Source organism: Schistocerca cancellata, chromosome 4, assembly GCF_023864275.1.
Source record: "Schistocerca cancellata isolate TAMUIC-IGC-003103 chromosome 4, iqSchCanc2.1, whole genome shotgun sequence".
Taxonomy (NCBI): Eukaryota; Metazoa; Arthropoda; class Insecta; order Orthoptera; family Acrididae; genus Schistocerca; species Schistocerca cancellata.
In genome coordinates, this window is record NC_064629.1 from 892,630,144 (window position 1) to 892,657,121 (window position 26,978).

Sequence of the window (26,978 nt, forward strand, 5' to 3'; positions counted from 1 at the left end):
CATTAAATACGCATAATAAGGCAGATAAAGAATTACAATATGTGGCAGAAAATGATGTTTCTATGTCACAAGGAGTGACAGATGCATATTTAGGTGAAGATATTTTGGACAAAGTATGATCAAGTTGATAGTTCTTTTACACTTTTGCAACAAAATATTTTTTGTCTCCTTTGAAAACTCAGAATCAGGATGTGATCTGATAACTTTGTTATCTTAAAAACAGCAACACCCACTTCTCCACAGAATGATTGCAAAGATTTTTAACCTTTACAATAACTGTTCAGGACTCCACGTGTGATTTGCAACTTTGGTATTTCCAAAGGAAAATGTACAAAATTTGATTTGATGTAAATATGGTCTTGCTTCATATCTTTTCCTTGAATATCACTACCGTGTCTTTACTGCAGATTGTATTAGTGACCTCAAAAACCCAAAGCTCAAAAATGAAGCAAAAATCCTACATTGCAGTACCTTAAGGCTTTTCAGAGGAATGAAGGAAACAGATGTCAATTTCAGTAGATCTGTAGGAATTCAATGTCTCTTACTGACAATGTAACCAAAATTACCACAGCAAAATATGACAGCATTAATCCAGGTACCCCACCTGGTTAAAAAAGGTTGTGGGGGCACAGCTAAATCTGGAAGAATATCTCCAAATCCAGCAATATGGACAAGTGCTTTTAAGAGTACCTTCAATTGGAAAAAAGGGCAGCATATGACTTAATGCTGTCAGCAGTTTCAAACCACTGTATTTTGTGATTCAATTTTCCTTGTTTGTATCATTGTTTGTAACAGTGTATTCACACAATCAAATTTTAGAGTGTCATTTCAGTTACATGATGTAGCGCATGTCTGACACTTGAAGTTATGATAAAAAATTTTAACAGCTTTCCCAAAATTCATCACATATGGAGCAGCATTGTGCAACAACAATAATAACAATAATAATACCCTTTTTTTAATTTAATTTTATTGGCCCAAAGTAATATTGACTTCTACCGAGTTGAAGTAGGGCACTTGAGCTCACTATGAAGTTTACAAACTGCAACAAATTCACAGAATTGCTTATGTTCTGCACCTTGGCATACTTCATATGAATAAATCTATAAAAGATGGTGCCATGCACGTTATTGCAAAAAAAAGGTCAAAAATGTGATATAACATGCATTACAAGTGTCCCAAATCATACCATCTTCAAAATATACATTTAACCAGCAAATGGCCACACATGCAAAAATTCATGCAACTTGTGTTTACACTGAAATCTCGACTCTAGTTATTATACACCTGGCTTGGAAAGTGAATAACTCTCACAGACTCAAAATAATTTGAAATACAATCATCTGAATAAGCAGGAACATTCACGCGCATACTTTATAGTTATAGAATTAATTAATGCTGACTCCCAAACTTCACATTCATTTCTTCCTAACAATTCCATTATGACAAATATCAAACAATCCCATTGAGAAGTATAACTAATTTTTGACTGGACCTGAGAAAAATTATATCTGCACAGTATACAAAGCACAGTTCACAGCATTACCCTCTCAATATTTATAGAAATCACATAAGTGAAAAACTAATTGTGAACATGACTACAGCATAGGTATAGTGAATATATACCTGATTCATTGTGGTCTCTGTGCCACCTGCTAGGTGTAAAATATTTCTTCTGTCTAGGTGATTCAGCATATGGTTCACCTGTTAGAAAATACAACACTGGTCAATGTAACTAAGCAGCTATCAAGAACATTTTGTAACTTTTGTAAACAAAGGAAAGGAAAAGAATGCAATATCATAGCCATGTGACTGGCATAAATGAACACTACCTGGTGCAATTTATATAAATTAAGATTATGAACACCAAATCATTACCACCATCATCATCATCATCATCTACTACAAGTTAAGCTTTCAAAACACTGTAGAAATTACACCACTGGTCAGAATGACATCAAATTGCTATGGAATATTATCGGAGAAGAGGGAAAACATATAGCAGAAGAAAAAAAATAGTGTGAAAATTGATCAATAGATGGTGCTGAATGGCACAATACGTCAATGAAAACAACTGTCATGTGCACGACCCACTGAAGTTGGTATAAACACGACGGGTATATGGAAATTCCTCCTTTCGCATGTGCAACGTTCGCCATGACTGTCTCAATGCAGGATTGCGCTCTGCTTCTATAACTGTATTACATGAATGATGACTGTGCACACATCGCTCTGCAGAAGTTCCAAACCCTGAAGGGGTTGAAAAAGGGCATTGATCTGATGACTGCAGTGGGTCTGGCGAAAATGATTCAGAAATTAGAAAAGAAGGATTCTTTTGGTGTGCAACTTGGTAGAGGGCGGAAATGAATTGATTAGACATCAGAGGAAGCAGTGGTCACAGCAATGCAGGAGGAGACAATTAGTGGTGTACAAACGTATAGTGCATGGAGAATTCCCCAAACACTGGACATACAAATGAGCATGGTGCGTGAAATCTTATGACACATCCTTCTTTGTTATCCATTGGAAATTATTCACGTCCACAACTTGCTTCCTGTTGACCTGCCACAAAGAGAGAACTTTGCTTTAGAATTTCTTGCTCACATGGAAGTGGACAATGATTGGCTGTGGAAGATTTTATGCACAGATGAAACCCACTTCCATCTGACAAGATATGTGAATACACAGAATTGTCAAATATGGGCAACGGAAAATCCACACACAAATCAACCAGTACCACTTCATCTTGAAACGGTCACTGTGTGTGTGGTGAGGGTTTACAGCATCATTTCATTTACCATAGCGAAAATTTTTTCGAAGTGACAGGAGCATCAGGTCCTGTTCCCTGTACCATCACTGGTAAGTGCTGTGAGTGTCTTTTGTGCAATGATGTCATTCCAGCTCTCCAACAGCGTGGATGTGTGAATGGGATCATGTTTATGCAAGATGGCACCCCTCCACACATTGAAAATCCAGTTAACCAGCTGCTGAAGCGCTATTTCAGAAATGCTAGAATTATCAGCCTTCATTTCCCTACAGCCTGGCCGTCCCGATCACCTGATTTTAATCTGTATGACTTTTGGCTGTGGGCTATCTGAAAGATGTTGTGTTCAGTGTTCCGATTGCCAACTTAGCTGCAATGAAGGCATGCCTTGTGGAACACATCCTGAACGTGACACTGGAAACACTTCCATCAGTTGTGGAACATGCTGTTTCTCAGTTTCAACTTGTTGCAGAAAACAGTGGACAGCATTTTGAACATGATATGTACCAGTCACACAGAAATTAATAATCCAATTTGATTTTGATTCATGCTTTCTATGTAGTTTTTGCCTCAGGACAGTTAAAACCCGATTTTTCCCATCTGATGTGATATGACCTTGCCATGTTGGATGGGCTTACGTAACTAAGAGTATCACACCTGTAGGCCCATGCACATTGAGTAGTACAGTTTGTTCAATGTCAAACATACATCTTAGGCATTGTTGTGTGATTCATTTGTCATTTGTAGTAGAGCATCATTAAATTATGAAGCTTACAGTGCCATCTATTGCTACATTTTGTACTATTTATTTTTCTTCTGCCATATGTTTTCCCCTCTCTTCAATAATATTCTGTTGCAATTTGATGGCGTTCTGACCAGTAGCAACATTTCTGCAGCAGTATGAAAGTTTAAATTTAATTACAACAATCCTGTACTACTACTACAGTTCTATTCGGTTAAGTATGATCAAGTGCATCATCACAATTACAAATACCCAGTGAAGTAGGTAACACTGTGCTTTTCATAAAGATGAAGTAGTGCACAAGTTGAGGAGGCTACAGAGTCTTTGTTTCTGAGAAACTTCCCTTTGTCCATTACTGTGCGTTTCAACAAATACTACAACAACCATTTAATTCAACAGCGCCATCTTCTCCGCACTATGCCATCTGTCTCTAGGGTACGAGGATTCAGGACAATGTTTCATATCCTGGTGAAAAAGTCTATAAAACATTGTCAGTGGATATCTGGCAGGAAACTGAACATTCTCAGTTATTTATGAACAAAGTATAAGAATGCTTTGTTAACCACTATTCCTACAACTTACCAGAACACTTGGCCTCAAGAATGTGATTCTGTATAACTCAAATAATTGCGTTAGATAGATCTTGATGTTGTTAGTATAAGGAAAGCTGACAAGGGTCTGTGTAAAGTTAGATACATGCTTTGTTTGATTTATTAAATAGTAACGGGTCCTTAGTAGTACTAGGGGTAGAGGTGGAAGGGGGAGGGTGGGAGTGTGTGAACAAATCTAGAAGTAATTACCATAACTGTACATGTGAATAGATAGGTCTAGTCATAGTCTGCTGTCAGTATATATAACTATCAGCATGGGATCCACCAGTATGACACACAGACGTGAACTTGTAGGCTGCCACCTTTCAAAGATGCTGGCAACAACATCACAGATATGCAAGGTAAACTGTTTAACCACAACCATAAGAAAACTGTACTTGTGAACTAGTCTTCACTCTGAGTGCTGCCCGTGTTCACCACAGTAGCTGCTGATCGGATATTTCTGAGGAAAGGTATTTATCATAGAAATGTAACCCACCCCTTTTCCCTCTCTCTCTCTCTCTCTCTCTCTCTATCTCTCTCTCTCTCTTTTTTCTCTCTCTCGCCATACATGGCAACTCTTGCGCGGAATATTGCTGAAGTTGAAGTGCTTTCAAATGAGGAGGCTAGCTTTTATGCTTTTATTAACAAGAACTGTGAACTGTACCCAATTAGCGAACTGTGGAAGGACTGTGTACATGTGAACTGTAAATGGCTAGAGAACTGCAAAAGAACTGTGATAAATTGATAATGAACTGTGTTTGAATTGTTGTTGAGCTTCTGTTAAACTATAATAATCGATGACACTAAATCAAATTTTTTGTTGCTATGAAAGTGATGTTAGTGTAAACCAGGAATAGGAAGGGCTGATGTGCTATGAGAATATAAGTTAATGTTGTGTGCATGGCTGATGGGATTTGAGAATCAGAAATTAATATGTCAAGGAAGAAAAGTAGATTAAGTTTCATGCTTGCACATAGTAGTCTTAAGATTTGTAATTGGAACATCAGTAATAGTAAAATGTCTGGAAAAAAGAATTGAGATGTGCTCTTGGCAGTAGAAAAGGAATTCAGTCACACAGCAGTAGGGACGAGACGGTGGGTCAGATACAAATAAATGGTAGTGAAATCAAATAGGGGTTTAATTTTATGTCAAATTCAGTCAAAAATAATTTTAGTAAAAACATACATTCAGACTTTGGTGTTAAATCTGAAATAGAGAATTAAAAAACCAATAATCTCACTGAGAATTTTGAAGTAGCCACGAATGATTTCAATCGTAATGTAGAATTAATTAATACTGAAGACAGTAAAAATGTAGATTTAGTGGCAAACAATGCTAATGTAAACCCAGGATGTGTAGTACCCAGTCAGAATGAAGTGATTGATTGGAATGACGATATCAGATAAAATGACTCTGACTTTAACATTACTAATGAGCAAACAGATGAGTTACATACATTAAGTTAGCATACAGCATCAGCTGACGCCTCATCAATTCAGTATGATGATCACTATATGACGTCTATGCGAAAATTAATTTTGCAAGAACAAACAGTAGCACAAAAGAAAACAAATAATGGATTAAAGGAAATTAATGTGGGAACAGCACAACTTAATACTAAGTTTGTTGCACTGGAACAAACAGTTATAAACCTTGAAGTGAAAACTGAAGGATGCTGCAAGAAACTAGAGAATGAATAATAAGAATGGGGTAAGAAATTAGAAGTTTGTAAGTCAGAAATTAATAAGTAGATTGACAATGAAATCAAGGATTTGCAGAATCAAAATGGAGTTACATAAAACAACAATTAATGACATTAATAACATAAAGCAAGGGCAAAGCAAAACTATCAAAGCATGTAATGATAAATGTAGAATATACTGTAATAATTTATAAAGTATCAATAATGACCATGAAATACTTAGTCGTAATATTTCACATGCAGAATCTTCTTGTAAAGGCAACACAAGTGTGATTCAGTGAAAACTGAGAAAAATAGAGCAAAAAGCACTTCCTGAGATGCAATACAAAACAGAAATCAAAAGTAAACAAAAGTCCAAATTTGGTGTGAACAACAAATAAAAATACATATTGCTCATGCATGTGACATAGAAAATCATCCCAATGTATATAAATTGCATCATTTCTCTCGTAAGGGAACTATACACCCAGTAGCCTTCATTAGACAGCTTGAGGGCATCATGAATGAAAACACAGCAGAACAATAAAAAATCAAACTCGTGACGAGTAGGTTCGAAGGAGAAGCAAAATCATGGAGAACAGGGGTCAGCAACACATGTAAATCATATAAAGAATTTGTTGAAGTGTAATTGAATAAACACTGGTCTTGCAGCACACGAAACAGAGTGAGAGGTGATGTAGTTGCAGAAAAAAGCTTTCATGGTGAAAAAGTCATTATGCTACAAATTAATAGGAGTAAGGTACTAGGGCTGGGAAGGGATAATTGGTACAGCTGATTCATGAAAGTATAGGGGGTAGATCTCGGGCCACACATGGTCAAATACCTGTTGTCACAGGTAGAAAAGTAGGTTTCAGCAAAAATTCTCTAAAACAAATATAACACCAGTAAATAGTGTTGCACTAAATACAATGTTGTTACTTTGAACCACAGATAATGAAGTCAATAAAACTGTCCAACAAAAAGAAAAAGCTCAGTAGGCTTAGATGAAGTACCAATGTGTGTACTGAAACAATGCATAGTGACTAAACAAAATCCCTCAACAAATATGATAAATGAATCTCTTTACATCAGGGGCATTTCCAGAGCAGTTAAAACATGCAAGAGTTGTACCTCTGCTTAAGAAACGTAATGCAGAATACATAGAAAATTACCAGCGCATTTCCCTGCTGTCATCATTCTCAAAAATAATAGAAGCAATTATGAAAGACAGATTAATAAATTACCTGAATAAATACAATCTTTTAAGCAAATCACAGTTTGTTTTCACAAAAGGTGTACTTGATGCTCTTGATAAAGATGAGTGTGTCACAGGAATATTTTTGGATCTTTCTAAGGTGTTTGATACAGTCGACCACAAGATCCTATTAAATAAATTAGAAGCAATAGGAATAAGAGGGGTACCTAATGACTGGTTTAGGTCATACGTAACAGACAGGGTACAAAGAGTAGAGATAACACTTCAAATAGATCTAAATATTTGGTAAAACATTTATCAGAATCAAAATACATTAATTTAGGGGTTCCACAAGGTAGCATATTAGGATCAATACTGTTCCTGATATTCATCGATGACTTTCCCAGTAGTGGTACTGATGTTGAACAAATTCTCTTCACTAATGACAGCAATATTACAGTCACTGAGAAAACAAGAGAACTCCTTGCTGAGAAAGCAAATGAAACTCTCAAGGAAGTTTATGATTAGTCAATAAGCAATAAAGTGTCATTGAACATAAAGAAAACTAATGCCATGAATTTCAGTTTGAAGAGGAAAAATGACAATGTTAAATTAAATGTAGATGGCACCTCAATAGACTGAGTAACAAATGCAAAATTTCTACGATTGAATATTGATTCTCAGTTGAAGTGGTGTGAACACACAAAGGTACTTGCAAACAGAATGTTATCAGTGTGTTATGCCCTTACAATCCTATAATCGGTGTGTAACATGCAGTGTCTTTTACTTACATATTATTCATATGTACACTCAATTCTTAGCTACGGCATTGTGTTTTTGGGGAACAAATGTACAAAATATGAACAAAATTTTCAAACTCGAGAAATGAGCCATAGGGATAATAACCAAAACTACTACTTGAGCTCATTGTAGAGATCTGTTCAAAACCATGGGGAATTTTAACTGTTACACATGAATACATTTATCAGTAAGTTGTACACATCAAAAATAACATTGGTAATTACTGCACAAACAGCTCTGCCCATGACCATGCAACAAGAGACAGACTCAACTTACATTTAGAAGAAAAAATAAACATAAAACTCAAAACAGTATTAAAACTACACAATAAATTATTAAAAGGGATTAAAGAAATTGAAAAAATTCACTTATTTAAGAAGGCAGCTAAAAAGTGCCTGTTATGCAATACATTTTATACATTGAAGGTTTACTTAGAGAAAACAGTAGAGGTTTCATAAAAAAAATTATACAAATAAATAATAATAATAATAATAATAATAATAATAATAATAATACATGCAGCATTTCACATAAAACATCACTTTATGTAGAGATCTACAAATGAATAAAGCTACTGCTGCTACTACTTCTTCTACTACTGCTAGTACTAAGATCCCATACTGAAGTTCAATGGCATCAAGATACCAATAAACACAGACATGATAGTCACTTTCTGTCAGAGACTGCTAGCAAAAAATGGTCAAAAGTATACTGCATTCGGCCATGGGAGACGAAGTTATCAGTTCACCTCTAAGAAGCATCATATGGGGGTAGATCAGGTGGTTGGTTTTGAGAAAGTTGTGAATCAAGCACCTCATTCCATCACAGGGATACCACCACAAAAAGTTTTACATGAAATATCAATCAATGACATGACAAAATATTATGACTACTACACCACAGTGGGCAATGAAATTCTTTGTATTGTTACGTAATTAATGGTTACCAGGTGTCCAAATTAACTGACTGTTTCCTGCTGTTATTTCTTCCCCTTCTTTCATTCAGAACAATATCTGTTCCCTTTAACATTCTTCACTATTATAGTTAAGACGAGAATACTTATTTGTACTGAATGCAAAAACAAATTATCCAAGCATAATAAACATCTGTACAGAGTGGCAGCCAGTCAAGGAATATTTTAGGAAATTGATTTAAAAAAACTTATTTAGAAGTCCCCAGTCAAATCTGTACAAGTTTTTCCCACAGCAACTTCTGCTGTGCCTACGTGTCAAGTTGCTTGCCTTTCAGATCAAACGCAGTCTGTCCACTTAAAGCTGCTGACAAGAGACACCCTCAGCACTCTGCTGAAACTGCAAGTGAATTCACGCCATCAGTTTTAGCCAATAGCATGCATGGGATACAGGCCATGTGTATGGATGCTGAAGCATTCTGCCATGCACAAATCAGTTGCCTTAGTCTGTTGTGATACAGACCTTGAGCAGAACACACATCTCTCATGGCAGGCAATCCTCTGGTTCTGCATTTCATAACCGGCCACCAACATAACTTAACATTAAACGCCTCCTCATCCGTTGCCCATTTATTTGGTTGTTCGTCCTCTTAGACTGGCCTACACTTGGTAACCTCCTCCCTAGGCATGCTCTTTGTATACTATACATTTGAATATATGCTATTTAGTTACCTAATTTCCTGTTCTGTCATTTAACAGCAGCCCTGGACGCCCACTTGAAAGACCTGATCATTCAACCTGCTGCACATTGTAGTCGTAAACTGTATGTAACAGCCTTCTTCCCACTCCCTCCCCATGTACATTGGTATCAGAAACATGATTAGTTCCCACCAATCAGTCTACAGGACAGCAGTTTACTTTTTTTTAATGTTCGATATTGTGTGGTCAGTCAGGACTCATGGCTGTTATTCTGCTGTGAGCCGAATCTGGGTGCTGCAGTGCATCGTATACAATGCCACACCAGATACTGCATCTGCACATCCCAGCATCTGGGGCGAAGTCTACTTCCACCTTGTCGCAGTGCACTGCTCCAACATGTGCGCACTGACTACACTGAGATGCATCTCATTGCACAAGTACATGCTGTGAGCATGGCGGCCCCATTTGATTGTTGCTTCCATTGAACCTGTTTACTGTAGTAAATTTCTTATACATCTCTACTTTCTCTTTGCTGACCTTTTATTCTTTTTCTGTCCATGCCTTCTGTTTTTCGTAAGTAGTAGCTGCTTGTCTGGTTAACTCAATGCACGAAGCAAAACTGTATTAAGTTATGTATCGTAACAAGAGTTCTAATGAATGATGATGAAGAATTGATCTGTTGTACACCTGTAAGTTGATAAGAAAGGATATGATAGCTTGTGGCTGTTATCTCCCAGAGGGTAATGAATTTTTGTTGATATGATGAGATGTAAGACATTGTTTTATTTAGGTTACTTGTGAGCAGACAAGATTTCCTGTCATTCATGTGGTTGAAGGCGATTATGTACAGGGAAGAGTTCTTCTACCAGCTGTTTCAAGTGATGTTATTTCTGTTGTACAGATAATGTTTTGTTGAGGTAACTGAGGAGGATACAATAAATGCTAATTATGTTGCTAAATGTATGACTGAAGATTATTCAGTGATGTTAAATTGTCTATTTTATGCTGCCACACCTACAGGTCAGAGCAGAACCGTTAACCATGATTCATTTTACCATGCAGTGACCTTCCAGTTGAGATAATCTTTTCGGAGTTGTTTAAATTGAAGGCTATGTTACCAGTGAAGGCTTACTAAAGCAGAGACCACATGGTGCAAACCCATGGACTGCCACAGCTGTCACCTTGTGATAAGCCAGCCACATCCCAGCAAGCTACCACTTTTCTCACCCTTCTTCATCTTGTCTGTCATAATTAAGTCTAATTTTCATATTTTCTTATGATTTATAAGTAACAAACTGCATAGCTTTTCAGTGACAATGTGCTGAGAGTATTATATAGAGTATAAATATTAAGTGGTTGTCACCTTGCAGTGGTACCAATTGAGTCTAACAGCAGATCGGGTTTCACTAGACATGACCTGCACCTCAATAGGTATGGGAAGGGGAGGCTGGCAAAGCTTATAGGTGACAGTGTAGTGGGTGGTGGCAGGATCACTCATGGAAAAATTCCTGTAGTAGTTGGTGTTAGAGCTGCACCTTTTTTAGATTGAAGTCAGCTCATAGGTATACCTGCCTAAAGGAAGTCCCTCTAGCAAAGGAATCACCTTCAGAGAATCTCAGGTATCCAAGTAGAGAAGAATTAGCATTTTTCATCAAAATATAAGAGGTATTAAAGTTAGTGAACTGCTTATATATGTTGACTCTGAAATTATTGGTATGTTGGAGCACCACTAAAATAATTTGACAAATCTGAGGCTTCCTTTACCAGGATACAGATTCGCTGCCTGTTTTTCAAGGAGTTCCTTGTGGGGTGGGGGAGTGGCTATGTACGTATAAAACAGTATTCCATTTGAATCCGTAGATGTATCAGGGCACTGCACTGAACAGGTATTTGAATTTTGTGCAGGGGCAGTTAAACTCAGACAAACGTAACTTGTAATTGTTGTTGTTTATAGGTCTGCTAACTCTGACTTCTGAGAATTTGTGCTCAAGCTACAGACGGTTCTTGATTCACTTTATACAAAGTACCAAAAATTAGTTATATGTGGTGACTTCAATATTAATTTTGTATATGATGGTGCGAGAAAAAGGATGTTGGTAGATCTCATAAATTCATATGATATGATGAAGACTGTGGTCTTCCCAACCAGGATGCAGGGGAACAGTAGCACAGCCATACACAATATTTTTATTCATTTTTCTTTACTAGATCGGCAATCTGTTAGTAAAAGGGTGAATGGCCTTTCAGACCATGATGCACAAATTATGACACTAAAAGGCTTTTGCATTCAAACAAACATTACATATAATTACAAACTATGTAGGAAAGATACTCCAATGGTAAAAGAGTGTTTTTCAAACCTCGTTACGGAACAAGAGTGGCAGGGTGTTTCTAATAGTACTTGATAAATAGTATAATTCTCAAGGCTGTCAATTCAACTAAGTACCTGGGTGTTAAAATTATGAACAACTTCAGTCGGAAAGACCACATAAATAATATTGTGGGGAAGGGGAGCCAAAGGTTGCGTTTCACTGGCAGGACACTTAAAGATGCAACAAGTCTACTAAAGAGACAGCTTACACTACACTCATTCGTCCTCTGTTAGAATATTGCTGCGCGGTGTGAGATCCCTGCCAGGTGGGATTGACGGAGGACATCGAAAGGGTGCAGAAAAGGGCAGCATGTTTTGTATTATCACGTAATAGGGGAGAGAGTGTGGCAGATATGATACGTGAGTTGGGATGGAAGTCATTAAAGCAAAGACGTTTTTCGTCGCGGCGAGATCTATTTACGAAATTTCAGTCACCAACTTTCTCTTCTGAATGCAAAAATATTTTATTGAGCCCAACATACATAGGTAGGAATGATCATCAAAATAAAATAAGAGAAATCAGAGCTTGAACAGAAAGGTTTAGGTGTTCGTTTTTCCCATGCACTGTTCGGGAGTGGAATGGTAGAGAGATTGTGGTTCGATGAACCCTCTGCCAAGCACTTAAATGTGAGATGCAGAGTAACCATGTAGATGTAGATGCAGATGTAGATGTAATGCCGCAACATAGATGACATATGTAACACTTTCCTTAACTCATTTTGCGTGCTCTTTGAGAGCTGCTTTCCATTAGTGTGTTCTAAATGGGGTATTAGCAGCCTGGATAGCTGACTAGAGGGATAAGGATATCATGTAGAATAAAGTGGGAATTATATCAAAATGTTAGAAATAGTCACAATCGAGCAACAGTAGCTTATTACAAACAGTACTGTAAAGTGCTTAAAATGTTAGGAAGGCAAAGAGTATGTGGCATGCAAATAGAATAGCTAATTCACAGGATAAAATTAAAACCATACGGTCAGTTGTGAAGGAAGTGTCTGGTCAGCAGCACAAGGTTGACAGCATAAGGTCAGTTCATAGTAAAAATATTTCTGTTACTGGTAAGTCAGATATATGTACAGTGTTTAGCAATAATTTTCTGACCACTGCTGGTGAATTAAATAAAAACATAACATCTACAGGGAAGAAAATGCCTTTCCGAGACTTATGTCTGAAATACTGTCCTGTGATACTGACAAGGAGGAGATTAGGTCAATAATTAAATCACCAATGACTAAGGACTTTCATGGATATGATAGAATGCCTAGCAGAATATTAAAGTACTGTGCTGCACATGTTAGCCCTGTACTTCCCCATATTTGTAATTTTTCCTTTAAGAATGGTCAGTTTCCTGAATGACTGCAGTTTTCAGTAGTAAAGTCGCTTTATAAAAAGGGAGAAACGGATAATGTAAACAATTTTGAACCTATTTCTATGCCATCAGTGTTTGCTTAGGTTATTGAAAAGGTTGTGTATGTAAGGATAATTTATCATTTTACATCACATAATTTGCTATTAAATGTACAGTTTGGCTTTATAACTGATTCACAATTGAAAATGCTATATTCTCTTTTCTCTGTGAGGTACTGGATGGACTAAACAAAAAGTTTCAAAATCTAGGCATCTTTTTTTTATTTAACTAAGGGGTTTGATTGTGTTGATCACAAAATATTGCTCCAGAAGTTGAACCATTATGGAATACGGGAAGTAGCTCGCAATAGGTTCCCCTCATTGCTAACAATTCCATTATGACAAAAATCAAACAATCCCATCATGAGGTATAAATAATATTTGACTGAATTTGAGAAAAATGATAGCTGCACACTATACAAAGCACAGTTCACAGCGTTACCCTGTCAATATTTACAGAAATCACACAAGTGAAAAACTAATTGTGACCATGACTACAGCATAGATATAGTGAATATATACCTGATTCATTGTGGTCTCTGGGCCTCCAGCTGGGTTTAAAATATTTCTTCTGTCTAGGTGATTCAGCATATGGTTCACCTGTTAGAAAATACAACACTGGTCAATGTAACTAAGCAGCTATCAAGAACATTCTGTAACTTTTATAAACAAAGGAAAGGGAAAAAATGAAACATCATAGCCATGTGACGCAGAAATGAACACTACCTGGTACAATTTATCTAAATTAGGATTATGAACATCAAATGATGACCACCACCACCACCACCACCACCACCACCTACTACTACTACTACTACTACTACTACTACTACAGTTGTATTCAGTTAAGTACTATCAAGTTCAACATCACAATTAAAAATACACAGGTGAGTAGGCAACACTGTTTGTGGCTTTCCTACAAATAAAATAGCACACAAGTTGGTGAGGTTATAGATTCTTTGTTATTTAGAAACTTCCCTTTGTCCATTTCCTCCTCATGTTATGACAAATATTACAACCAACCATTTAATTCTACAGTGCCATCTTATCCACATGCATACTCGGGGAATCATCAACAGTTCACTAAGCCTCCTTGACAGCAACACCTGGCTGTGGAGCATCACTCATACTAGAGGTATGGATGCCTTTCACTTTTGAATGTTTTTCAGCTACAACCAAAGACTGTCTTGTATAATCCTGAAAAGGACTATGCCATCTGTCTCTAGGGTGCAAGGTTTCAGAATAAAGTTTCATATTTTGGTGCAAAAGTCTATAAAACATTGTCAGGGGATATCAGGCAGGAAACTGATGATTCTAAGTTATTCAGGTCAAAGTAAAAGAACGCTACATTAACCACTATTTTTACTACTTATCAAAATACTTTCCCTCAAGAATGTAATTCTGCATAACTCAAATAATTGTGTAAGACAGATCTTGACTTTGTCAGTATATAGAAAGCTGACAAGGGTTTGTGAGAAGTTAGATAAATGCTTTGTTTGAAGTATTATCTAGTAACAGGTCCTTAGTAGGATAGGGGGGGAGGGGGGGGGGGGGAGCAAGGGTGAACTTTTCTGAAGTAATTACCACAGCTACAAATCTGAGTAGATTAGGCTGAGTCATAGTTTCATGTTAGTATACATGATACCAGCATGGGATCCACGGGTACGAAACACAGATGTGTACTGCAGACTGCCACCTTTCCAGGCAGCTGGCAACAAATTTGCAGATATGCAAGGTAAACTGTTTAAACACAAACATCATCAAACTGTATTTGTTGTCAACCACATTTCTGACAGCTGCCACAGTCATACGTGGCACCAGTCTTGCCATTGGAGGTGCAAGAGGCAGTGCAATTAGTGCTTTTCGGGCCATAGCTTTGAGTGTGATTGCCACTCCTTTAATCAGGGCTCTCACTGCCCAGTGCTGTCGTACATGTAGAATTGTGTACATGTTCTCACTCCTAGTGCTGTCCATGTTCACCATTTTGGCTGCCGATGTCTTTGCTGCAAGCCGTGTGCTGAGTTGTCTATACTGTCCACTAATGGCTTCACATTGCATTGCAGCCTAGCCATTGCTCGATGTTTCATCCCAGTTCTCCATGCTGGCCCCATCATCAGCCACACCTGCAGCCCATCTGTGTGCAACTTATTGTTGCTCCCTCCTCTGGCTGTGTCATCTGCCCATGTGAGGAAGACATCTCTCGGAGGTGGCCATGTGTATCTCCAACTGGCTATGAGCTTCTGCCTTAATGGGACCTCCCTTCTGGACCATCTTCGAGCTCTACCACTCTCCACCGATAGGACCACATCGATGTCACCTTTGTACAAAGTCTTCTACTGCAATGGAAGTGACTGTCAGTGGACTGGTACCGAGTAGTGTATATTCAAGCCTGAATGACTGTTTTGTTGTATTCAGTTTGAACATAAATAAAGTTTATTTCTTTCTTCCTATCTGGAGCACATTGTTTGGCTTGTAGTCAGCAGTTGTTGCTGCTGCCTGCGAATGTATAACTAGGCCCATTTCACATCCCTGAAGGCTCTATTTTATGTTGGGATTTACAGAACATGATGGGTGAATGAATGGATGAACGCACTATCACTCATGTGTCAACACATTAGGGAAGAAAGAACAAACCAGCTGCCAACTGGTTGAGGCAAGTGGTGGGAGTTTTGAAATTTGGTTGACATTTAATACTGACAATTCCATTTTTTAAATTAGATTGTACAAAGTTAATTGAAATACTATATATAAAAGAAAGTAGCATGTCTGCTGTCTTTATTATTTCTACAATGTCTTGAAGCAACCTTTCAGTTATACTTGAAACCATATGAAAGAGCCAGTAACTCAAGAAGCCAGCAGAAAGGTAGCAAGAGTGTTTTGGATTAAGTGTTTCAGAGAAACCAGGGTGCAGAATGTATGGCTTCCCACTGGATTCAGTTACTGTCAAAAAGAAAGATAGCAATGCAATGCAGTTCTTATAGGCTAGAACAACTTGATTCAGTCACGAACCGGTCACAATGTAACCTTGCATAAAGCAAATGGGTGGTGTTTTGTTCTCAGGAAACATCAAAAGAAACCCATACTGTGATACCATGGAATACCATTTGTGAAATGCATTATCACAGACAGTAGACAAGCACAATGGCTCAAATGAAGAACTGTACCAATTTCCTGGTGCTTCACAGGCTAATGTGGTGCAATACAAATGAAATTTAATATCTGGCTATGTTTTGTTTTTTATAATTTATGATAGGTTTAGAGAATTTGTCATGTACCTTTTATGCTGATGGTGCAAGTATGAAAGCCAAAACCACTCAGTAACTAGATCTAATTATAGTGAAAGTAGTTGCCAGATAATTCTGCTGGATCCTGAATTGAAATAAAAAGATAAAACTGTTTATTACTGTGCTCAATCTCATCTGCCTTTGTCCAGTGATAGCATATGAAGCAATATAGCCAGCACAACCAAATCCAGACATTCTGGTAGCATGGTCATTTAAATCTGTACTGTTCAACTATTCACCATGGAATTAACTGCTGAACTCATGTTTTACACCAATTGTTTTGTTTAAAACTTGAAGTTACATTAACCCTGTCACTGCAGTGTCACGAAAGCATGCCAGAAACAGACTTTCAGCAGTCAACTTTTTTCTTTTTTCTGTGTGTCTCTTTATGTCAAAAATAAACAATTAAACTCTTGGGCATCTAAATACAGCTCACACACATTTATTTTTGCAGTTTTACAAAAACAATAACTTACATTTTTTTATGTATGATTACTTTTGGAAACTATTAGTAATACACAAACCTGACATTGCAACTTTAACACTGATATATTGCATCCTTCCTTCGTTTTGGAGCCAAATGAGTATATTTGATGCATTTATTTTCCTCCAGGTGCTGGTGAAACAAATTAATATGAATTGTCATCTAAGCACCCATTATCAGAATGGAAAAGTACTGAAGCTTTATTATAAGTTATATCACGGTCGGCATCATGGAAACTATGATCTTCATCTACACTTTTCAATGTGCTAAATAATTAGTTTAATGCTGAAACAACTCTTTTACTGCGAAAAATGTAAGAAGAAGATGCCATTCTGTACACTGAACCTCATGAACAAGAATGAATAACACAATAGTACAAAGTAGTTTTTTGGCTTGGAGTGAAGTAAACAGGCCTAACACAGAACAGTACTTATCAGGGCTAAGCAACATAAGAAACCAGTTTAAAACAAGTGTAGCATACAAAACTGAAAAGTGAAACTGTATATATATGGGCATATCACCTGACAGGTAGCATCTGCCACCTGTATATATAGGGTTATTACAAATGATTGAAGCGATTTCACAGCTCTACAATAACTTTATTATTTGAGATATTTTCACAATGCTTTGCACACACATACAAAAACTCAAAAAGTTTTTTTAGGCATTCACAAATGTTCGATATGTGCCCCTTTAGTGATTCGGCAGACATCAAGCCGATAATCAAGTTCCTCCCACACTCGGCGCAGCATGTCCACATCAATGAGTTCGAAAGCATCATTGATTGGAGCTCGCAGTTCTGGCACGTTTCTTGGTAGAGGAGGTTTAAACACTGAATCTTTCACATCACCCCACAGAAACAAATCGCATGGGGTTAAGTCGGGAGAGCATGGAGGCCATGACATGAATTGCTGATCATAATCTCCACCACGAGCGATCCATCGGTTTTCCAATCTCCTGTTTCAGAAATGCCGAACATCATGATGGAAGTGCGGTGGAGCACCATCCTGTTGAAAGATGAAGTCGGCACTGTCGGTCTCCAGTTGTGGCATGAGCCAATTTTCCGCGGGCTACGCGTGAAACTTGCCCGCACGCGTTCAACCGTTTCTTTGCTCACTGCAGGCCGACCCGTTGATTTCCCCTTACAGAGGCATCCAGAAGCTTTAAACTGCGCATACCATCGCCGAATGGAGTTAGCAGTTGGTGGATCTTTGTTGAACTTCGTCCTGAAGTGTCGTTGCACTGTTATGACTGACTGATGTGAGTGCATATCAAGCACGACATACGCTTTCTCGGCTCCTGTCGCCATTTTGTCTCACTGCGCTCTCGACCGCTCTGACGGCAGAAACCTGAAGTGCGGCTTCAGCCGAACAAAACTTTATGAGTTTTTCTACGTATCTGTAATGTGTCGTGACCATATGTCAATGAATGGAGCTGCAGTGAATTTATGAAATTGCTTCAATCATTTGTAATAGCCCTGTACATGAGTGTAGCAGTGAATTGGTTAAATGGATGGTTTACCTTCAACTACATATGTAAAAAATGTAGCCATCAAGACCAATCAACACAATTATTAAATTTTGCCTTCAGAATCTGTTTTTCAGTCTCCAGGGAAGTATGCATGGTTTTCAAACTTCCTAGCAGATTAAACTGTGTGCAAGACTTTGTTGGAAACCTAGCAAGGTTCTCTGCATTTTTTATGTATGTATCTATCAACGACTCAGCACCTCAACTATTTAGTGGGTTAATACCTTTACTCATAAAATTAGTCATAATGTTATTACTAGAGCCAATATTTTCATGCACTATCAAATCGTAAAACATGCATGCATTCATGCAGTACCATATCATTAAATGTGCACAATAAGGCAGAAAAAATGTGGTATTCAGTTCTATATTTATTTCTACTTTCTTCTGAAACAGTACACAGTAACCAATTTCTCCCACTTTTCTTCATTTACATTCATGCATTTACAAGACAGAGATTATTTTTGTACACAGAAAATGAACTTTCTATGTCACAAGAAGTAACAGGGGCATACTTAAATGAAGAAACTTGGGGCGAAGCCTGGTCAAGTTGATAGTTTTTTACACTTTTGTCACAAAATATTTTTTTGTCAGCTTCATAAACTCAAAACCAAGATCTGATCTAATAAATTTGTCAATCTTAAAAGCAGCCACTCCCACTTCTCCACAGAATGATGACACAGATTTTTCAACCTCTTCAATAACTGTCCAAGAGTTCACAATGTCTTGCAACATTGTTATTGCACAGGAATATGTGTAAAATTTGATGCGATTTAAATCTGTTCTTGCATCCTGTTTAGAGAAACCAGTTCAAAATTTAATTATTTATACAATACCAGTTCCTTGCTAACAGCTTATTACAGCCTCAAGATAACAGACTCATGGCACACATGCTGTTTTCTGTGCAGGGACAACAACTACAGAAAACTGCAGGTTGGTGGACATTATTCAGAACTTATGCATTCCACACAGGGCAGTGGAAGAAACTAGGCACCTCGAGTGTACTGCAATTTTAGTACAAATGAGATCAGTGACATCATCTGTGGTAACACAGAGGAGGAGGGAGGTATAAAGGAAGGAAATTTTTGAGGAAAGGGATTTATCATGCACACGTAAATTCATTCTCTCTCTCTCTCTCTCTCTCTCTCTCTCTCTCTCTCTCTCTCTCTCTCCCCCCCCCCCCCCCCCCCACCACCACCACCCACACCCCCACCTACATGGCAACCCTTGCGGGAAATATCTTTGAAGTCAAAGTGCTTTGGATTGATGAGGCTAGACTTTATTAAGAAGAAATGTGAACTGTAACCGATCAGTGAGCTAAGGAGGGACCATGTACAAGTGAAACGTAAATGGCTAGAGAACTGCATAAGAACTGTGATAAATAGGCTATAAACTATGTTTGAATTGTTTTTGAGCTTTTGTTGAACTATAATAACGGATGAAACTAAATCAAATTTTTTGTTGCTATGAAAGTAATGTTAGTGTAAATCAGGAATAGGAAGTGCTGAAGTGCTACGAGAATAAAAGTTAACGTTGTGTGCATGGTCAATGGGATTACACTGTAAACCGTCACTTAAAGATTCTTCATGCTACAGGATGGCGCAGCGTGCAGAGTAGATTGAGACATCCATGGACAAAAAGTGCAGTGACAGCAGATAGTGATGAGTGCAGTTAGCAAAATAGGGCACATCTGTAGTGTCTGTTGCAGCACACAACAACAGTGGAATTGCAGCTAGGGGTGCAGCCAACTGCTGTGAGAAATGAATCAGCAACAGTATGTCAAGGAAGAAAAGTAGTGTAAATTTTCTGCCTGTGCAGTAGCCACCAGAAACATCGCGGGAGGCACACATCGGCACGGCGTGTCACAGACAGTAGTTGCCGCAAGGAAAATCCCGTCCACCAGAGGGCACACGAGAATTCGGCCACACCCTTGGCCGGCAGAACAACAACAACTCAGGCAGCACGGGCCGTGCCCAGTCAGTTCACATCGGGCATGCCTAGCAGACAGTTCCCGGTCCACGCTATGTGAAGTGCGACGGAAAACGTGAACCGTGTTATTACACAATTGGCAACATGTAGGGTCGTTCTTTCACGTGTTGCATCAGTGTTCCGGTTTCGCAGCTTATCCACGGTATGGAGGATTTAGTGCGGGTTTTGGTTGAGCAGCAGACGGAGCTCACGGCAACCATGAAACAAGTGCTTCCGGCGTTGCTCTCCACGCAGTCTCCTCCAGCGCCATTCCCTCCTTTCTTTCCCCCGTATGACGAGATAGTGGAGGATTGGGACGCATATGAACATCACCTTCGGCAGCATTTCCAGGCGTTTCATGTTGCCGATGCTGAGGTATGTCATGCTCTTTTCTTGTCTTGGATATCTCCATTGCTGTATCAAGTTTTGCGGCAGCTAGCGCTGTTTCAGGAACCCTCATCCTTGTCTTTTGATGCATTATGTTCATTGCTGTCATCATATTATCACTGCCGCATGGATCTTGTGGCGGTTCGCGTTGAGTTCTATCAATGCAAGAAACAGCCCCATCAGTCTTACCGGGCATAGGCCGCTACCCTGCACGGTCTTAGTCGCAAGTGTCATTTTGTCACGGAGCAGTCGCGAGAGTCTTATGCCCACATTATGGTGCACGATGTCATTGTTCGTTCGGCCCCTAATAGGGAGGTCTGGCAACGGACCCTGCAGTTGGAAGACCCTTCCCTTGAGGAAGTCCTGTCCATTGCTCAATCGTATGAAGTCTCTCACGCCGCATGTCAACAGTTGGAAGCGTGGTGCAACTTCGCGGCGGTTCAGGGGGGCACGGCCGTGTCCACTGCATCCGGGGTGGGTGATGTGCGAGCGGTACAATCCGGCCGTTACGGCCGCTCCCGCACAGCACATAAACAGGATTCCGGCCGCCGGCCCCTGTTACCGTCCTGTGCGTCGTACTATATCCGTCATGATCGGTCAGAGTGTCCCCAGCGTTGGGCCGTTTGTCGCAAATGTAATGAAAAAAAGGACACATTACTAAAGTTTACCTCCCAGCCTCAAAAGATCGAAGGAAGCAGGTACAGAGGACATGGACATGGACGTTGACATTGAGGAAGTTTCATCAGGCCACGGTCCTGACACATCAGCACACAAACTCTTTATTGAGGTGTCGGTTCGGTCGCGCCGATTACAACTGCAAGTAGATACGGGCGCAGCAGTTTCCTTGTTGACTGCACAAACTTACTCCGAGCTTGGGTCACCCCCATTGGCACCAGTTTACCAGTGTCTACGCGGTTATGGTAAACAGTTCACTCCCCTCCTGGATCAATTCACTACCGACGTTACTTAAAAATCAGTCACTTGGCCTCTTACTTTTATTGTTGTCAGTGATGCGAGATCCGCTAAACTTTTTGGATTGGATGCCTTTCCAGCTTTCAGTATTTCAATCGCAGACACCATACAGTTGGTCCCTGAAGACGTTCCCTATCAATCATTGAAATCTTTGATCTCTGACTTTAAGGATATCTTTGAGGAGGGCCTGGAGCATGTTTCAGACTTTGAAGCTCACTTAACGTTGAAGGCATGGCTCGACCACGTTTTCTACGTGTGAGGCAGATCCCCTTGGCTCTCCGCCTTCAGGTAAAAGAAGAGCTAGACCGGCTGACAGCCCTCGGGGTCGTTCTTCCCATTTCTTCTAGTGAGTGGGCTTCGCCCCTCGTTATTGTCAGGAAACCCTCAGGAAAATTACGTCTTTGTGGCGATTTAAAGGCCACCATTAATTCCCAATTGGTGGTGGACACCTATCTTTTGCCTCGTTCTGATGAATTGTTCTCGGCAGTGGCAGGAGGCCACAATTTTTCCAAAATCGATCTTTCGGAGGCTTATCATCAGATACCACTTGATGAGGACTCCAAAAGGCTGGTGGTCGTCAACACCCTGTTTGGTCTTTACCAATACCAGCGGTTGGCCTTCGGAATATCGAGTGCCCCGGCGATATTTCAGCGTTATCTTGAGCACATCACGTTGACAATCCCTCATTGTATTAATTACCTGGGCGACATAATTGTCACAGGCCACAGCACGCAGGGACACTTGCACAACCTTCGAACCCTCTTTCCCAAATTCAGGTCCATGGGCCTGCGTTGCAACCTGCGTAAGTCGAACTTCTTCCAACCGTCCATTGAGTATGTGGGCTACACCATCTCTCAGCATGGCGTCCAGCCGCTAGGAAGTTTGGTCCAAGCTATTGTCGACCTTCCACGGCCCACTTCGCTGAAGGAGCTACAAGCTGTTTTAGGCAAGATTGCCTATTACCACCGGTTCATTCCCAGGGCTTCCACCATAGCCCGCCCCCTGTACTGCCTTCTGTGCAAGGGTGTTCCTTTTGATTGGTCGCCTGCATTCAAGCAAGCGTTCACCTCGTTGATGGGCCTCCTCACGTCAGCTCCTTGTTTGGTTACTTTTGACCCCAATAAGCCATTGGTCCTGGCTACAGATGCTTCGCAGTATGGGGTGGGGGCGGTCCTGGCCCATTGCAATGCAGATGGCTATGAGCAGCCACTGGCGTTTGCGTCTGAAACTCTTAGTCCCGTGCAGGCCCATTACTCCCAGGTGGAAAAAGAGGCTTTGGCCATTCTCTATGCTGTTACCAAGTTTCACCCTTTCTTGTATGGCACAAAGTTTCAGTTAATCACTGACCATAAGCCATTAATATCATTATTTGGCCCCGCCTCTCAGATTCCGGACAGGGCGGCCCACAGACTGCAGCGCTGGGCCCTGTTCCTCTTTAAGTACCATTATGACATTCATTTTTGCCCTGCCGGACAGCATGCCAACGCCAACACTCTTTCCTTTTCATTTGGATGTGGCATCCCACCAAGTGGTTTATGGCTTCCCGATCACTAGTTCTAGAGTCACCAGGGAAATGGCAGCTGACCCGGTTCTCCGGCAAGTAGTTCGCCTCGTTCAGCAGGGGTGGTCGTCCCGTACTCCAGGACAGGCCTCGGACCCTCTTCGTAATTATTTTGTTCTATGAGACCGCCTCTCAGTCTTCGAAGGAGTTTGCCCAAACTCTTTGCCTTTACAAATGTCTGCTTGTGTCTGTGTATATGCGGATAGATATGTGTGTGTGTGCGAGTGTATACCTGTCCTTTTTTCCCCCTAAGGTAAGTCTTTCCGCTCCCGGGATTGGAATGACTCCTTACCCTCTCCCTTAAAACCCAAATCCTTTTGTCTTTCCCTTTCCTTCCCTCTTTCCTGACGAGGCAACCGTTGGTTGCGAAAGCTAGAATTTTGTGTTTATGTTTGTTTTTTTGTGTGTCTATCGACCTGCCAGCGCTTTTGTTTGGTAAGTCTCATCATCTTTCTTTTTAGATATGTTATACATAAATTTATTGACAGTAACAATTAGATTTTTCTAATCACAAAACTATTCAGTCTACGATTATATAAATTAATTAATAAATTCAGACTGAAAAAATAAAAAGCAGCTTCAAGTTTTGAAAAATAATAACAAATTACAAGTATAGTGGAATGGTATGGCACTTGAAAGATAACTGAAAAATTTATAAAAAACTGAGTAAAAATTTGGTTATATACAAAATTGTTTGTTGTCTGCAAGAACATCTCAATTTTTGGAAATCTCAGAAGGAAGGGGATGTGTAATATTCAGCTACAAGAAGCTTCTTAGAGCAGAAGAGAAGGCAGCAGTGGGAAAACGACATAATGTAGTGTGAGGTACCAGTGACAAATGGTTGATTTGGTATGGGTATCACGAGAAAGACCACCTAAATTGTGGTCCTCCTCTATGACTGGCTGCTGCATTCAGAAGTAGCATGCCAAACTGATAAACTTCCGTTATTAATATTAGAAAAACTAAGCAGTTATTTGCATTTCATATACAACCATCTCTCAGTAATAGGCTATCATTCTATTACTTCAAAAGTGTTAATTACCAACAGAATAATAAACAATAGCTAAACAAAAAGGCAAATGAGGAACTTTGGAGATCTTTGGATTATGCCTAATTTGGATGATGGATGAAGTGGTTTGGCTATAAGCTCAGAGCTGGTTCAGCAGTCTTGGTGGACAGACATGTTGTCTACCTTGGTCGGTATCAGTTAAGAACTTAATTACCAATCTCCAATTATTTGGACACGTAACTGTGAATAGTTTGATAGTAATTACACTACTACTCAGTTCATTTTTTTAATTTTATATAAAAGTATGAAGAATAGAAATTATTTGTAATTCATAAAGTGGACAATAATTGTGCAGTTTCTCGTATTCTGCTAATGAAAAGTGAGTGCCATTCCATTTAAATAAATCAGTTCAATATTTAATTGTTTATACAATAACAGTTCCTCACTAACAGCTTATTACAGCCTCAAGATAATGGATACACAACCAATGTACTGTTTTCTGTGCAGTAGTCAACAACCAAAGAAGACTGCAGATTGGCAAATATTCTTCAGAACTTGGGCATTCCACTTACGGTGATGGAAGCAACCAGGCACGTCACGTGTACTGCAATCTTAGTACAAATGGGATCAGTGACATGTCATCTGTGGTTCAAAGGGAGGTATGAAGAAGGGAAATTTTTGAGCAATGCGATTTATCATAAACAAATAAATCCCTCTCACTATCTATATCTCTCTCCCTTTCACTTGCCATAAGAGGGTCCACTGTACAATGGGAAGATATGTACCCAAAATGCAAACACCGAAAGCATCTTATGGGGTGTGGGGTGGACAGCATCACGTCACACTGATAACACATAATCTGACCATCTCTGGGAGGGTATCAAACTCAAATGCCAGAATAAAGTTGCCGGTATCAATGTAATTGTCGTTGCAGCCTTTCAGCACATGCCAAACAAAATGAACACCCCACTGTTCCAGATTGACCAAGAATTCCTCATCAGTTTGAGAATGAGGTCTGTATGAAAAATGACTCCCTGAACCATATTCACAGAATGACGAAGAGTAGTGGACACTGAGATGTTGCCAAGATTGTCACAGGCATGAAGGGTGCAAAAATCACATCTTACTCAGTGAGTACACTTCACCAAACTTGTCTTTGATAGATACAATGAAAAATAAGTGCCTAGTGCCTGGTGCAGACCAGGTAGCAGGAAACAGGTTTCAACTCAAGCCAGTGCAGCCAGGGAAAGGAAGGTCAGAGCGTTATAAGAAGCAGTATTAAAAGATCCATTACCAACTAAAGAGACAACCATAGCAGAAAACCCAGCCTGAAGCCTAATGCATTTCATACATAAAGCATCTGCCCTGATACCGCCCACTCTAATCAGAGGCTTCCCCGTGGGCGTCACCCAGACACAGCAAGGTTCATCAGGCATGGCCGCCATTGCTGGGAGTTCCAATATTCCAAATTGACAAGCAACCTCTCCTAGTCACACATGGGGAGGTATTATCTCAGGTATCAGAAGTGTGATCCCTGTGTTGTCAGGGAGCTCAACCAAAAGGGTACATAATGACCCCAACAGATGGACTGACCAATGTGCTTGCTATCTAGAGTTCAAGGACAATGGCATGGAGGAAAAGATGGAGGAAGTGATAAGGTCACACACCAAAGATGCTAAATAAGATGTTCTCTACCATTTGGCCCACACTATGGAGACAACATTTAGAAGCACAGGTCAAACCACAAAGGAGGATCAAAAATGCTTAGAAGAAAAGGGGAAATGAAAAAGCAGGAGGAAGAAAATCCAGAAGTAATACCAGAAATGAGGATGACAGCCAGGCTGAAGCAAGCAATGGCAAAGAGAAGGGAAGAGGGGGCAGAGAGATAAGAGCAAGGGCAGGGAGGGAGGGCATGGGGAAGGGAATGCAGCCTGGGAAGGAAGAAAGGGCCACAATAGCTCAGGGCATGACGTACAGACTCAAAAGAGAGCCATGATCCCCCTAAGGGGTGAATACAATGAAGCAAAGATATGTCAACTGCAACAAATGTAGGAAATTCGTAATCCCTTATTCACAAATTAATTAAAATTATCTCAGTAAGATATGGCAATATTTATCCAGGTGCCCCATTTGGTTAAAATAGGTTTTTGTGCAAAGCTAATCTGGCAGTATACCTCTAAATGCAGCAACATGGACAGAAGCTTTCAAGAATACTTTCAATCAGAAAAAAGTCAACATATGACTTAATTAACACAGTCAACATTATCAAACCAATGTATTTTGTGTGTCCATTTACCTAGTTTGTATCAGTGCATCCACACCATCAAAATGCAGACTGCCATTTCAACTACACAACATAGTGAATGGGCCAAACATGTATACAGACATCTACCAAGCTGAACTGCAGCACTTGAACTCACTATCAAGTTTACAGACATAATAAAAATGCATAATTACTCATGTTCCGCATATTTCATATGAAATACCTCAATAAAAAAAAAGATATCATGCATGTAATATATACAATAAGGCCACACAAATGGTATAATATGCATTATAAATGTCTCAATTTGTGCAGTCTTTAAAATATGCATTTAACCTCCCCCCCCCCCCAAAAAAAAAA

At 39.5% G+C, this 26,978-nt stretch overlaps 1 protein-coding gene across 1 annotated transcript in view; it reads right to left on the bottom strand.

The window, feature by feature from the left end:
- Positions 1-26,978, bottom strand: part of LOC126185053 (uncharacterized) — a 904,507-nt gene that overhangs the window by 605,830 nt on the left and 271,699 nt on the right. The window contains exons 8-9 of the mRNA XM_049927811.1: positions 13,686-13,763; positions 1,627-1,704 (exon numbers count right to left, since the gene is read on the bottom strand). Coding sequence (XP_049783768.1) covers positions 1,627-1,704; positions 13,686-13,763 — 156 coding nt within the window. The remainder of the gene's footprint in view (positions 1-1,626; positions 1,705-13,685; positions 13,764-26,978) is intronic.